General features: G+C 46.6%; 1 protein-coding gene across 14 annotated transcripts in view; it reads left to right on the top strand.

The window, feature by feature from the left end:
* Window positions 1–13,385, top strand: part of PITPNM2 (phosphatidylinositol transfer protein membrane associated 2) — a 129,347-nt gene that overhangs the window by 105,750 nt on the left and 10,212 nt on the right. For 9 of the 14 annotated variants that reach the window (XM_051785598.1, XM_051785591.1, XM_051785592.1 and 6 more), the window contains 6 exons: window positions 415–590; window positions 963–1,133; window positions 3,715–3,864; window positions 8,552–8,716; window positions 10,539–10,739; window positions 12,509–12,657. In XM_051785598.1, coding sequence (XP_051641558.1) covers window positions 415–590; window positions 963–1,133; window positions 3,715–3,864; window positions 8,552–8,716; window positions 10,539–10,739; window positions 12,509–12,657 — 1,012 coding nt within the window. The remainder of the gene's footprint in view (window positions 1–414; window positions 591–962; window positions 1,134–3,714; window positions 3,865–8,551; window positions 8,717–10,538; window positions 10,740–12,508; window positions 12,658–13,385) is intronic. The other 5 variants (XM_051785601.1, XM_051785602.1, XM_051785603.1 and 2 more) reach the window with 5 other exon arrangements.

The raw sequence follows: 13,385 nt of genomic DNA, 5'->3' as shown, positions 1-13,385 counted from the left end.
GTAGAAATGGGTGAGCACAACTTTCCATAACATTTGAGAATGAGGTGAAGGAACAGCCAGAAAGCACAGCACTAATGTGTGTCATGGAGTGAATCACTGTAAACCTGCTTTTTCCCTGCTACTCTAGTAATTTTAGCTTGTTGGTTGTTTTCTCTTGCAAATAAGTGTCCTACTAGCAGCAACCAAGATTTGGACCCCTCAAAAGAAAAACATTTTGAGGACACAGTGTGTAAATGAACCCACTTGAAGCTTGGATTTGTACAGTGATGCCAGTGGAATGGGGTCATTGTGGGTTGATTAGCACAGTTCCTTCACTGAAGAGATAGAAATTATATTCACTGTCAATCACTAATCCAGGCTTTACTTATGAAAACACAGCATGAATGAAATTTTGACTTTATTTTCTTGTCCCAGTTTACATTCTAGTGTTCTGAGAAACGACCCTGGATCCAGGCGATCAAGTAGCTCCACTATGCTGGATGGAGGAAATATTGGGAAGTTTGAATTTGAGATCACAGACTTCTTCCTCTTTGGTTCTCCCTTGGGCCTGGTTCTTGCACTGAGAAAAACTGTAATTCCAGCTCTTGACAGTAAGTTCTGGTGCAAACTGCTGAGCTCCCTTAGTGGATGGTAGATGGAGGAATTTGGTTAAACCCAAACATTCCTCTATAATATTTATGCACTGTTAGGAAGCAGATCACTCTGTGCTCTGACCAGTACTGATTATACTGTTTATTTACATTGTATTTCCAAGCATTAAAAATACTGGGCAATTCTTGAGTCTATAAATAATGAATAAATTGTTTCGGTTGACTAAACTGTGAGATGAGGGAGATGATAAATCCTTAGCACTTTCTTTAACCCAACAGTTGTCCTTTTTACACACAAATGTTTACAATATTCTAACTAATAATCTTTTGATACTTGAGTTGGCTTTGTTTTTTTCTTCTTCATCTTTTTAGTCTTTCAGCTCAGACCAGCTTGTCAGCAGGTCTATAACCTGTTCCACCCTGCAGACCCATCTGCTTCACGCCTCGAGCCTCTTCTGGAGAAGAAGTTCTACCTTTTGCCCCCCTTTAATATTCCCCGGTACCAGAGATTCCCACTGGGTGATGGCAATTCTGCTGTTTTGGGTAAGTCACTCTGGGGCCATACTTGCTGTTTAAAGGGCTGTATCCACATTTTACATGAAGTTATCAAAGCAGCTGGCCCTGCAGCATTAGCCTTGTTCCTGGTTTACCAGAAAAGGAGAGTTTTCTTCCAACAAAATCAGTGCCTTGTGTCCCTCATGCCCTGAAGGGCCTTCAGCTGCTGAGAGCCACAATGAGGTGACCTCTCTGTGAAGGTCCCTGTTTTACACCCAGGCTGGTGCTTGTGACTGGGACTGAAGGAAACAGGATTAACTCGGCAGAGTTTAGGACTTCAATGCTTGGAGGGCCAGTGAAGACTGGAAGGCACCAAGAAAACAATGAGATGATGAGATGATTTCTTTGGTTCTATCCTATGCTTTTTCATAGGACAGGCTCCTGCAGGTCAGTGGGCTGGTGACAGTGCCTTGCCCTTCCCACCGTGCCAATGAGACATTATGTCTTCCTAGGAAACCTAGATTTCCTCTGCTGTCTGTGGCCTCCTCACTTGCTCTGCCCCAACTGCAGCTGTAATAAGGTCCAAAACACTTGTGTTCATGCCCTTCCTGACCATGCCCTGCCTCAGCTCCCATTTCATCAGTGCTCTTGCAGTTGGTCTAGTAAAATAAATTCTGTTTCCTGCCATCCTCACCTCACTTCTGTGCCTGGACTCTCATAGGCTCTTGATATTTCAGTGCAGGCTCTCATTGCAAGGAGCTCTCAGGGAAACTCAACACTATGCAGAACTAAATTTGACTTTTTTGCTTACCTAAAGCTTTAGTTCCCTGCAGGGGCCAGGACTATGGGACAATTGCAAGAACAATTCACCATAATTTTTTCCCTGGATAGAGGTTGTTAGTCTGTGACTGATTAAATTGCAACTAAGAGTCACTACTGTAAAACTAGACTTAAAACACACAAGAAATCCTGCCAGCAAAGTAGAGGAGAAAAACAAAGCCACCAGCTAGAAAGTTTGGGATTTGGTGGTTGTTTTTCCCCAAGCTCTGGGGGGAGCATTCCATTTGTTTAATACTTGAATCATACAGGACTAAATGAAGAAGACTCTTATGTCTAGAGCTGAATAATTCTGGTCACACTATGCATCATCTTAAAATTGAAAATCCAAAGCAGTGGTCTCCTGTGTATCAGTGTCTTTAGAGGTTGTAATTGCTGAATCCTGAGGTCTGGGTTGTTAAACAGGCACAAACTAAACCCCATGTTTAAAAAAAGCGACTAAAATACTTTCTGCAGGCCCCACTCACTTGTCAGATTTAGCAAAGATCTTGCTGCAACACTTCTCAAAAATGGATCCACCCACAATTACATTTGTACCCAGGCCAGTTACAACAACTCAGGGAATCTATAGCAACTTGAAAAGCAACTTGCTTTTTGGGTGTATTCTGCTGCAAGGGGCTGCTTAAATTATGCCTGAACATCTTACTTTGTTTCTCTTAAATAATACCTTCCAAAGCCCCTCTTCTCACTGAACCCAGAGGCCCCACTGACACTACACAGCCTATGTTCTGGTTACCATTCTGTGCAGCAGCAGGGATTTTAGTAGAGTGCTGTGTCTGCCTGGACCTCTGAGTTGGCTGTGTTTGGAGAGACACTTGTTATGTGGTGGAGAAGAGTTAAACAGCAATTAGCTCAACTTAGGAGAGGGGCAGAGCGATTGCAAAACCTTCTCCAGGTTTGAGCCTGGTTATTTTAAGAGACACTGCTCTGCCTTAATGAATAAAAGTGACAAAAACCAACTTAAAATTCATTTCCTGTAAGACAAAACCTCTTCATTTGCTTATCATAAAGGAACAGGCTATTCCTTCCCATCAGGGTCCAAATTTCAGTGTGATGGACACATTACCCAGAAGGACTGACCATGATTCACCAAGCCTCTACTGAAGTTGTGTTCACTGTAGGGCGCTCCAGAAAAGTTAATTGCTGCTATAATTAAGCTGTATGTTTTGTTGATCACGTAAAATTCAGGTGCTCCATTTTAATTAGTTCTGTACCAAACCTTCTGTAACACTGCTCATGCACATCTGCTCATGCACATCTACTCATGCAGGTAGCTTTTTTTTAAAGTCCACAATTCAGAAATCTTCTTAGACTGTTTCTCCCCCCCCCCCATTTTCCCATCTGTACTAAATGCTGGTCTCTGTTTCATTTCAGTGAATTTGCAGAGTAAAATCAAACTCACATTCCTGGTTATTCCTGTGCTTTGCACTATGTAGGCTGTGAGTCTGATTCTCCCATTACATGTTTTTTTCCCCTCATAGTAAAAAGATTTCTCTGGATCTGCTGGGTATTTATGGATTTGGCTCATTGGAGAAGCGGGTTAAGAGGACTCCCTTTTGTTGTTGAAATGCCATTGTTGTGTTCTCCTCTGCTCCCAGTTAATCTCTGATGTGAGTCTGTTTGGAAAGTCACCCCTGTTTTGTTTCTTTTACTCTATTTGGAGGTTGTCTGTTCATTGAAGACTCATATTTAAGTGCTGGGGTGTAACTGTTTGTATGTTTAACACTTTGTGGCCGCATGTCTGTTGTTCTTTGTCCTTCTGTTATGTTTTTTTTTCCCCATCTGCTTCCAGTTGAGACAATCCAGAACAATCCCATCCTCCTCATGGAAAGTAGCCCTCTGGGTGCTCTCCAGCACCAGGACAGCTTCATGGAAACAAGTATCCCCGTTCCCGTACTGAATTGGCAAGATGTTTCCAATAAAAGTGCTGGTTTTGCTGAGTGTGTGTAATCTACACTTTTGTATTGTCTGTGGTGTTGGGTTTTTGGGGTGTTTCTTGGAGATCATACTGTTGCCTCCTGGGGTTGAAATCCTCATGCTGTGTCTCGGGCTGTGCCGCATGAAATAACCAGTTGGGATCACACTTGGAGCTGGGAGACCCACCGTGGAAACAACAGGCTGGGATTACAGACTGTCCCGTGCTGGTGTTGATGCTGAAGGAGTCCCTGGTGGCCCTGCTTGTGTGGTACTAACATGGGCAGATCCCTTGGGAAAGGGTTGTCAGCAGTCACCATGTTGCACCATGCCCAGAAGTCCAATTAATGCCCGTGTCACACCAGATTTTGTCCCTTTGAGTCTGTCATGTTTGGACACTCCTCGTGGCTCCGCCCAACACAGTGACTGAGGCTTTCGGATCCCAGGGTGGCTCTAAGTGTTGGCTTTTTTAAATTAATTTCTCGTCTTCTGCCTTAAAAGCAAAGTTTGATGCGTTTGTTTTGCCTTATCTTCCATCGCTGCATGGCCTCGTTTATTCTGGTTGTGGCTGGTGCTGCATCTTCAGTTTTGATGAGACTTGACTTTGGTTTGGTTTCTTCTCCCCTTTGTGTCTCACTTGCCCCTTCTCATCCCTTTCTTGGTGTTTTGCATCAAGAGCTGCCCTGTTGTCTTTAACAAGCTGATCCTGTGGGATGTTATGTGGTCATACAGGATGGCGACACTTCTGGCCATCCCTCATCGTCTCTCCCTTTGTCTCTTGAAGGTGCAGATGATTTTTGGGTGTGCACTTGCCACGTTGCCTGTGCTGTGAGGTTCTGTTACCAAGCAGAGGGAAAAGATCTGGTACTATTAATTAATCACTTTGGAGGTCATTAATGAAATGCCATTTAGCTGTCAGCTGATATTGCCTGTAGTCAGGACAGAGAAGCATCCCTTGCCTGTGGCGGGGGAGTTAGAATTAGGTGATCTTTGAAGTCCCTTCCAACCCAAACCATTCTAGGATTTGATGATTCTCTGCTCTTTACCCTGTGTGTCAAGAGCACAGTGTGGCCAAGCAGTGCTTGGCTTGATGGTGGCAAGTGCTGAATTCCAAGTTCAGCCACTGGACTGCAGGAAATTTCCAGAATCGTGAAAAAATATGGGCAACAGAAATCTGTAACTCTTGATCTCAGGGTAGCAACTGCAGAGTTCCCAGCACTGAGCAGTGACTCCAGTGCAAGCGAGGTCTGGCCTGTGCTGAGCAGCTGGCTGGCTTTTCTATTTTTTATTTTTATTGAACTGTACATATTTTTGATTGCTTTAAGTATTTCTTTGTTGCTTTGCTGCAACAGCTCACCCTGCAGATAGCACATATCAAAATCTGTCGTTCAGGTACCCCAAGGACTTACATGAGAGGATGGCCCAAGGCTGTTCACTTAGTGGGGAACAGTGAGAACATTGACAAATGAATCCATAAATGAAGGGGCACAGGACTGAAATGAGTATTAAAGATCTATTGTAGGCCAAAAGAAAGGAAAAAGGTGATTTGGCTGCCTATGTTCCCTCTTAAGGAAGTGCAGTTTAATCTCAGGTTATGGCACTGGTTGTGCTGTGTGGTTTGAGCAGCAGCAGGTGCTTTGCTGGCAGGGAGGGTGTTCAGGGCACTGCTCCAGCCACGTCTCCTTGTGTTCACTCTGATAAAGTCTGCCCTGAGTCACAGTACAAAGTGCACTTCAGCCAGTGCAGTAAACCAGGGCACCTCTGTCCTTATCTAGTGATGAAGGAACAGCTAATCTTGATCAAAGTCTTACTGCTGCTGGGCCTTCTGACCTCACCCTGGCCTTTCCTGAAAAACCTCCCCGTGGTTGTCAGGACCTGAGTTGTGGCTGGGGATGCACCTTTGCAGTGCAGGAGAGTTCAGATGGCTCCCTTTAGGAGTCTCTGCTGGCATCCCACCCTGGTCACTACAGTCCCCAAGAAAGCCCCCTTAGTTTCACAATTGCTACATAAGGGATTTGGTGCAAGGAATACAGAGAGTTAGGAAATACATTGTTATGTTTGGGGGTTTTTTCTGCTAGTGAGGTCCCAGGATTTTCTTTGGAAGTCACATATTTGGGGTGGAGGAAGCTTGCCTCAGGGGGCAGTAATGCATAAAACAGGTTTTTCTCCACATTTCCTACCCTGCCTGTTCCTGGCCCTTGTTTTTCTTAGAAACTGTCTTTTTTCAGGGACCGAGGGTGTGTAGCTTGGGAAAAGTGAGAAACACAAGAGCAACCTGAGTGGGCTGGAGCACAGGAGCACTGCTGTTGAGTGGCACCTCGTGCCCTGCAGAGCAGCCACCAGTGTGGGTGACACTGAACTGAACAGTTCAGTGATGCTAAAACACTTCAGGTTTTTATAGGAGTGAGAATTATTCCTCTGGTGGCTCTAGGATGGGATTGGAAGAGCTGTTCAGGTTGGGTGTTTTTCCTGCAAACTCATTATATTCCAAAATCCCCGGTCAGGCCCAGGGAAGCGAGATTGGCTAAGAAGAGCAAGCCCAAAATACCACTGTTTCTTCCTTTATTCACTTTCTGGGTTCTGCCCAGGCAGCACCATTTTTGGCCCTGATTTTTCTCCTGTGGAGCGTTACTGTAACACCCTTCATTGTGTCTTCAAGCTGCTTCCTAATTCAAGCCACAGATGCTTTAGGTTGAGGGAGAGGAAGAAGTTCAGTCTTCTCTGGTAGTTAAACCTGAACCTGGCATTTTTCCTAGTACAGACAAAGCCAAACCTCTCCTTGAATCTGAGCAGGTTCAGGGAAGCTGATGGTCATTGCCTCTGTTGGGGCACCCAATGAGTGACAGAAATGCAGAAGGATCTCACAGGCCACAGAAAGGAGAGGGAGGGGTAATCAGGGAAGAGATGAGAGGGTTGTCCCAGGTCCTGCAGCAATGGGAATGAGACCCTTTACACTTGAGACCTTTATGGGGTTCAATGCAGCTCCTGTTCTCTGCTTGAATTGTCTTCTCTTGCTCAAGCTGGTGCTTTGTACAGTCAGAAAACAGCACTGACTGTTGTGGATACTGGTCACAGCCTTGACAGGCAGCAGCTCGAAGCAAGGTGAAAAGAGGGGGAAAGTGCTGAGAAAGTGATGCTGCTAATGGCCTTTCAGGCACAACGTGGGCAGTGTGTGCAGCTCATCATCAGGTCAGGCTCCCGCTAAGGCTCAGATCTTGCAGTCCACAAAGCTTTTACACAGAGCAGCTTGTGGCCTGATTTTCCCTGCAGAGAACAGAACTCTTTTACCAACACTTAGCCACACATTTTCAGCTTCATACATTCCCTCTCCCTCGGCTGCAGCAGGATTTGTGTGGGCACAGGCACTGCTGCTGTGAACTGAGAGATGGGAGGGAGAAAATCAGTAGCCCCAAGCAAAAAAAGATCGATATTAAAATAAACCAGTTGCCAAAACAACGCCCTGTGTCAGCTCCACACTGAGATTAATCCAGGGATATCTAAACTGGCTGAAATAGGTGAAGGATGTTGGTGTGTGGGAGTGATGTCTTCACGTTCCCCATGGCATCTCCTGCCTGGCTGAGAGCACAGACCTGTGCCCTGTCAGATACCCGGGGATAAAGTTCAGGTGCTGCTCCTCAGGTGCAGCAGAGATGGGCAACCTTAAAACCTTAAAAAATTAAGTAAATGGCTTTGCTTTTGCATGTTCCTGCCATACTGGTGCTGCCTGCTATGAAGCACCTGGTATTGGCATTACAAACCTCTGCAGTGCAGGAGCTTGGGATGTCCCATTTAATTGGGCCTCGTAACATCCACAGAGGGGTGGATGTTCTTACCACTGTTACAGAGAGAAAACTGAAATGCAGAGATTTTGTTGTGACTTTCAGCATCTCTTGGTTTGCCATTTGAGGTCCTTTTCCCTCCAATCCATACATAAAGTCCATATGAGCATGATTTTAAACCTTCCTCTTCTGTATTTATGTACTAAGGGATTAGGCCACACTTGGTAAACCTCAGATTGGAATCTAAAACTCCAGACATTGTACCCGAGAAGCTCTGTTTTCACAGAGACTGAGCATTCCCGGATCTGCCAGCTCCAATGGGAGAAGCAGGTGCTGAGCACCAGGCTCCTTTCACTAGCCCTTACTTCAGTTTAACGAGTGTTGGCTGTATCCATTAGCAATAAAATACAGGTTCAAATTAGTCCCTGCCAGGCATGAAGATGTTTTCTTGATTTTTCTTTTTTTTTCATTACTGGTTTTATCTTGGAGAAGTTCATTTAAATCTCAATATTTCAAGAAAACAAATATCCCCTTTCTAAGGTTGTTTTTTGTTGTTCTCCTTACCTTGGTTATTTTGTCTTGATGTGAATATATAAAATTGTGTATATTCACATCTGTTTGTATGACACATGCTTGTTATTGCTGCTTGAATAAGTCTGCCTGGGTTTTTCTTTGGATCTGATTTTTGAGCTACTTATTTTACTTCTCTCAATCAAAGACTGCTTCTCCAGCCACATGTCTCTGCCTGCTGTGCTCTTTGCTTACTTTTCAAACCAGAACTCCGATGATATGTGGGGTTTTTTTTTCATTCCAATCCGTTCTGAAAGGTTTTTGCACCTCCCAGCTTTGTTTGCCTCCTTCCTCTTCCTTGACTTCATCTTGCCCAGCCTCTGTCTGTTGGTCTAATATTTTGATTTCCCTGTTTCAACTTTGTAGCAGATGTTGTTCAGTCTCATGGTGCCGTCTTCATGGAAAACGCGTCCCTGTCCACCCCCATTTCAGCCCCTCAGTTCAGGGGCTTCCGGAGAGCCAGTGAGATCAGCATTGCCAGCCAGGTCTCAGGAATGGCAGACAGTTACACTGCTTCCAACATAGCCAACAGTAAGTGTTCCACCCCTCCGAGACCCCGCTCGCTGCCGCTCCGCTCTCCGACCACGCACCGGGCCGAGCCACACAGCTTCTGTCTGTCTGTCTGTCCGGGGCTGTGCTTCCCATTAATCACCACAAGTTGGAATTATTCTGCCTTCGCCCGGTTTTGCCACAGGCAGTGCCATGCATTATCACATCCCCTGGAAGAACAGGTGATATATCTGATGGTCACGCAGGGACCACTGCTGTGTTTTGCATGTTGGACTGTGCTGGTGATAAATTGTTTAAAAAATCTAATAATTGCTAATTCTGAGCACCGTTTGGCTGTTGTGTGTGGTGAAGGTTAATCCAAAGGGATGTTTCTGTGCTGCTGTGATAAGTTATGCAGAACTGGTCAGGATCAGCACTTCCAGATTGGTAATGCAGGATGTAGCTTGATGCAGATCCCTTAACTGTGGCCCATGAAAATAGGGATGAGTGAGCCCCTCTGTAAGAGAGCAAGGACAGGTTTGTTCAGAACAGAACATTTATTACTTTGCATTAGAAATTCAGCTCTTCTGTAGCCTGCAGGGCAGCTCACAACCAGCCAGTTATGACCCATATCCCAGAGGCAAGTGAGGAATAAAAGGGATTTTATTTGTTATTTTTCCCCAAGACTGTATAATTTCCCAACTAATACAGTGGAGAAGAACAGACTTTGTTAACAGTTTGGCCCCTTCTTTGTTTCAGCTGAGGTGTGAGATGAACACTGTACCCTCAGGGACCTCTGATAATTCGGACCCAAAAAGGCTGAAAACTTAAATTAAAAAAACAAGCAAAACACAACAAACAAACAAACCTATATGAAAAAATCTTCAGCCCAAACTCTATTCCCAGAAGGTGGCTAAAATTTAGAGATATTCCATTCCTGGCACGGGCTGTGAATTACTCACTCCGTAATTAATTGCTGAGGTTAATAATGCTCCCTGAAGCAGGTGTGAGTTGCTGAAAGTCTGTGGGTGCTGCTCAGAGGCTGCTGTAACCTCTTGCCCTGTTTGAGGCAATGCTCAGCAGCAGGAAAAAATAAATACCTGGGCTCTGACAAATGAGGTTTTCCTTCCCAAAGCGCATCCGAGAGCCGATGCTGCACTCCCAGAGTGTGTCCTTTTACTTGTCCTGGTAAGACCTTGCCAGGTGCTTGCTAAATATGAATCTGCTCAGGAGAAAGCTCCTGGGGGAGAAGGTGCTTGTTTTGTGGTGGTTTGTGGTGGGGTGGTTTTGCTGGGGTGATGCCCCAAGGCCGACGTGTCGCGACGGAGGGATCCTGCCAGAGCTATGGCAGGGCCAGGCCCACACAGCGCTCGCCTCTCTGCTTTCCCCGTGCTCCCCCCTCCTCGTGTAGCTTCTGCTTCGTGTAATTCGTTCCTCCACGCATTTCACAGCCGTCAAAACCTGTTTCAGAGATCAGCGAGGATGAGCGTGGCCGCAGCACGGGCTGCAGGTGCTCCCTGTCCCCGTGTGCCAGCTCCTCACGGCTGTCACGGCCCCTTCCCTCAGCTCCCGAGTGCCGGCGTGTCCCCTGAGCCCCGGCTCTGCCTTCTCAGCTCTTGCTGTCGACCTCATTAGTGTGGTGGTAACGTGAAGCCGTGGCATTGAGGGTTGGATGCAATCCGTGTTTGTCCCCAGGGAGAGCCGGAGAAGGTCCACAGGGGCACCACAAAGGCATGGCTCCCTTCAGGGAGCCTCCCTAGGGTGCAGCTTCTCTTGTACTTTGAATTTCTGAAGGATGAAATCAGTGTGTGCCATAATAATGTGCGATTTCTGCTTTTTTTCTATATTTTATTTTTCCTTTTAGAAACCAAACACCACTTTAATCATTGTAGAGGGTTTAGCCTTCTGTCCCAACTTGCCCTCCCTCACAAATCCCCCACCCAAACCTTCAAGAGACGTAGGCAGCATAAACATGAAATCCCTGCGAAGGGAAGAAAGCTCAAAGGGTCACGGAGTGGGGCTGCAGGCTGTGCTCATCGGATACCCGACCTGGACATCAAGACAGGTATTCTGGGGAGATCCGCTCCAGTCCACTTCCTCTCTGATTCCATAGCCACAGAACTTCACAACAAATCTCTGCGCTTTCACTGAGGCACTTGCAATTTCTAATTGCATTTTAACAAGTATTTCTGTCCCTTTGCTCCGAAGATCGATCATAACACGGCTAACAACTTGGCAGGAGCATGAATTCTTCTGGGCCAGAGCTGTGGGGACAACGCTTCTGCCTCTCCACTGTCTTTTGAGCATGGAAGAGTCGATCCTGTCCGCTTCCTGCAAAGAATCTGAAATTACCCAAGCTGGGGACTTGCATGAGAAATGAAAGACTGGGACGTGACCAGGAGCTGTCAGTTTGGAAGACAGGGAGTCAGAAATGGCTGCAAGGAGGTGCCTGTGTGCTCTGGAAAAGCCATGTTGATCCATCAAATCCTCCTCCTCCTTCCCATGGCTCTTCAGAAAAGCAAGGACCGTCAGGGTGAGGGTGGCCTGGGCACTTGACACAACAGGGCTGGGCCACAGGGATGTGCGGATGCCATATCCCTCTGCATGTCTTTGTGGTGGGAGCTTTGTGCAGGTCTCTGTAAGGAACTGGTGGATCCATCTTTTCAGTTCAGCATCCTTGCTCGTCACCAGCCAGATTTCCCATAACTGAGAGATGTGTTGGATCATACCTTAAACCTGGCAGCTTTCCTGGAAGTCCTTAAAAAGGGAACATTGTGACAGAGAAAAACAAAGCTTGAGGAAGCCCTTGTCAAAGCCCCAGCTTGCGTCCTGCATGCAAACACAGCTCTTCCTGCTGCTCTCTCGATCTGATCCATCTTCTCTTTCCTTGGCTGCTTTTCCAGGCCAGAGCGCACGGGTGTGGAGGACTCCTCAGTGCTGGGAAAGCAGCCCTTCGCTTTGGGGTCTGAGGCTTTGGGCTGAGACCTGCTCATTTCCAGGGATTCAGACAGGATGTGTGTATGGGCAGAGTTCGGGGCACCATTGAGGTGTGGGAAGGTTCCAGGGGTGAACAGAAGCTGTCGGACACTTGTGGGCGAGTTGGTGGCTGCCTGAGGGAGAAGCTCCTCTGTGGTGTTTGTAACCCAGTGTATTTTTCAGTCCCCCGTGCAGTGAAGTCCCGATGCTCCCAGATACCTGTCTGGTTGTCCACCCCAGAGGCTGTGCTCCCAGGGAGGCTGGGCTGGACATCTTGCTTACCTACAACATGGTAGCCCAAGAAGGCAACAAGGATTTGTTGGGGACTGCCATCAGCACATGCCATATACCTTGTAGTGCCTTTTAACATCTCACATGGATTCCCAATACTCAGATCATCTTTAGTGTGGCCAAAACCTGGATGCTATTCCTTGGTGAAAGCTAAAGGAGTTGGAAGCAGGTCTGGAGATGGCCTGGGCATGTACTGTAGTGGGCAAAACACACACATCCTTCCTCCCACAGCTCCGGGGTGATGCGTTTCTGTCTTACGTTTTGGCATATGGATTCCCAGGCTTATTGTACATGAGCCTTGGACCCCTTAATGCCTGCCCTCCAGTGCCTTCTTATTTGCTTAAATAAAGGAGACCTCACATAGTGGTGCCTGTGTGTGTTCCTCCCTTAGTCTGAGCAAACCCCGAGCCCTGGGTTGGCTGTTCCCTCTCAGCAGTGTGACCAGCCGGGGAGCAGCCTCAGGTGCACCTGCAGTGAGGAGCCAGAGCCCTGAGATCCCGTTTGTGATGGAGACCGTGTGTGCATGTGAAACCCCCCCCTTTGTCTGAACAAGTCTTTTACTTCCAGTTGCTGCCAAGTGGTGGGGAACCAAACGGATCGACTACGCCCTGTACTGCCCCGACGCCCTGACGGCTTTCCCGACAGTGGCCTTGCCTCACCTCTTCCATGCAAGCTACTGGGAGTCCACAGATGTTGTCTCCTTCCTGCTCAGACAGGTAGGGTTGTCCTCCCTCCCTTGATCTCCCTTGGGCTGGAAAATATTTTGGGCTCTTTGTTCTTTTTTTACTGCACCTTCCATAACAGTCGTTGATGCGTAGAGGTGAAAAAATACCCTTTGCCTCCCCCAGATACATTTTCTTCCCCTTCTTTTTGTTCCTTACCTGTGGTGGTGGTGGTGGAGCTGCACACATGCAGACTTCATGGATGTGCTGTCACACCTGGTTGGTTTGGGTCTGGGTTTTAACAGCAGAGCAGGTTTCAGATTGGGTTCACTGGGGATCCGTGGAGAGAGCCCGGGGCAATTTCGTTATCAGATCAGTGGCAAAGGTCAGTGGCACTTGTTTCTTGAAGTGATCTATGCTCTCTGTGTGCAAAGTTGGATCTCAAGACTGAAACTGAAAGGGAAACTTCTCAAAGTACAAATAAAAATAGCATCAAGTACAATAAAACCAAAGGAGAAGTTTTATATTAATTTAATACAAATTGATAGGCAAAATTCAGTTCTCCATTTTGCCTTGCTAAGTTGTTGTGGTTTCCTCTGGGAACTCATTGGGATTTAGTCCATGTTCCTGCAGCAGAAAGCAGTTCTGGAGCCAGGAAAATGGGGATTGCTGGTGTCTGGAGTCTAACACCTCAGATTTTATCAACATATATTTGACCTGAGATTCAAATTTACTGTTTAAAATGTATTTTTTCCTAAAAGAAATATTTTCCCTTCAGTTCC

This window comes from Manacus candei, unplaced genomic scaffold, assembly GCF_025592945.1.
Source record: "Manacus candei isolate 608988 ecotype Guabito, Panama unplaced genomic scaffold, ASM2559294v1 h1tg000020l, whole genome shotgun sequence".
In the NCBI taxonomy this organism is placed as follows: Eukaryota; Metazoa; Chordata; class Aves; order Passeriformes; family Pipridae; genus Manacus; species Manacus candei.
This window is presented reverse-complemented; position numbering and strand designations above follow the sequence as displayed.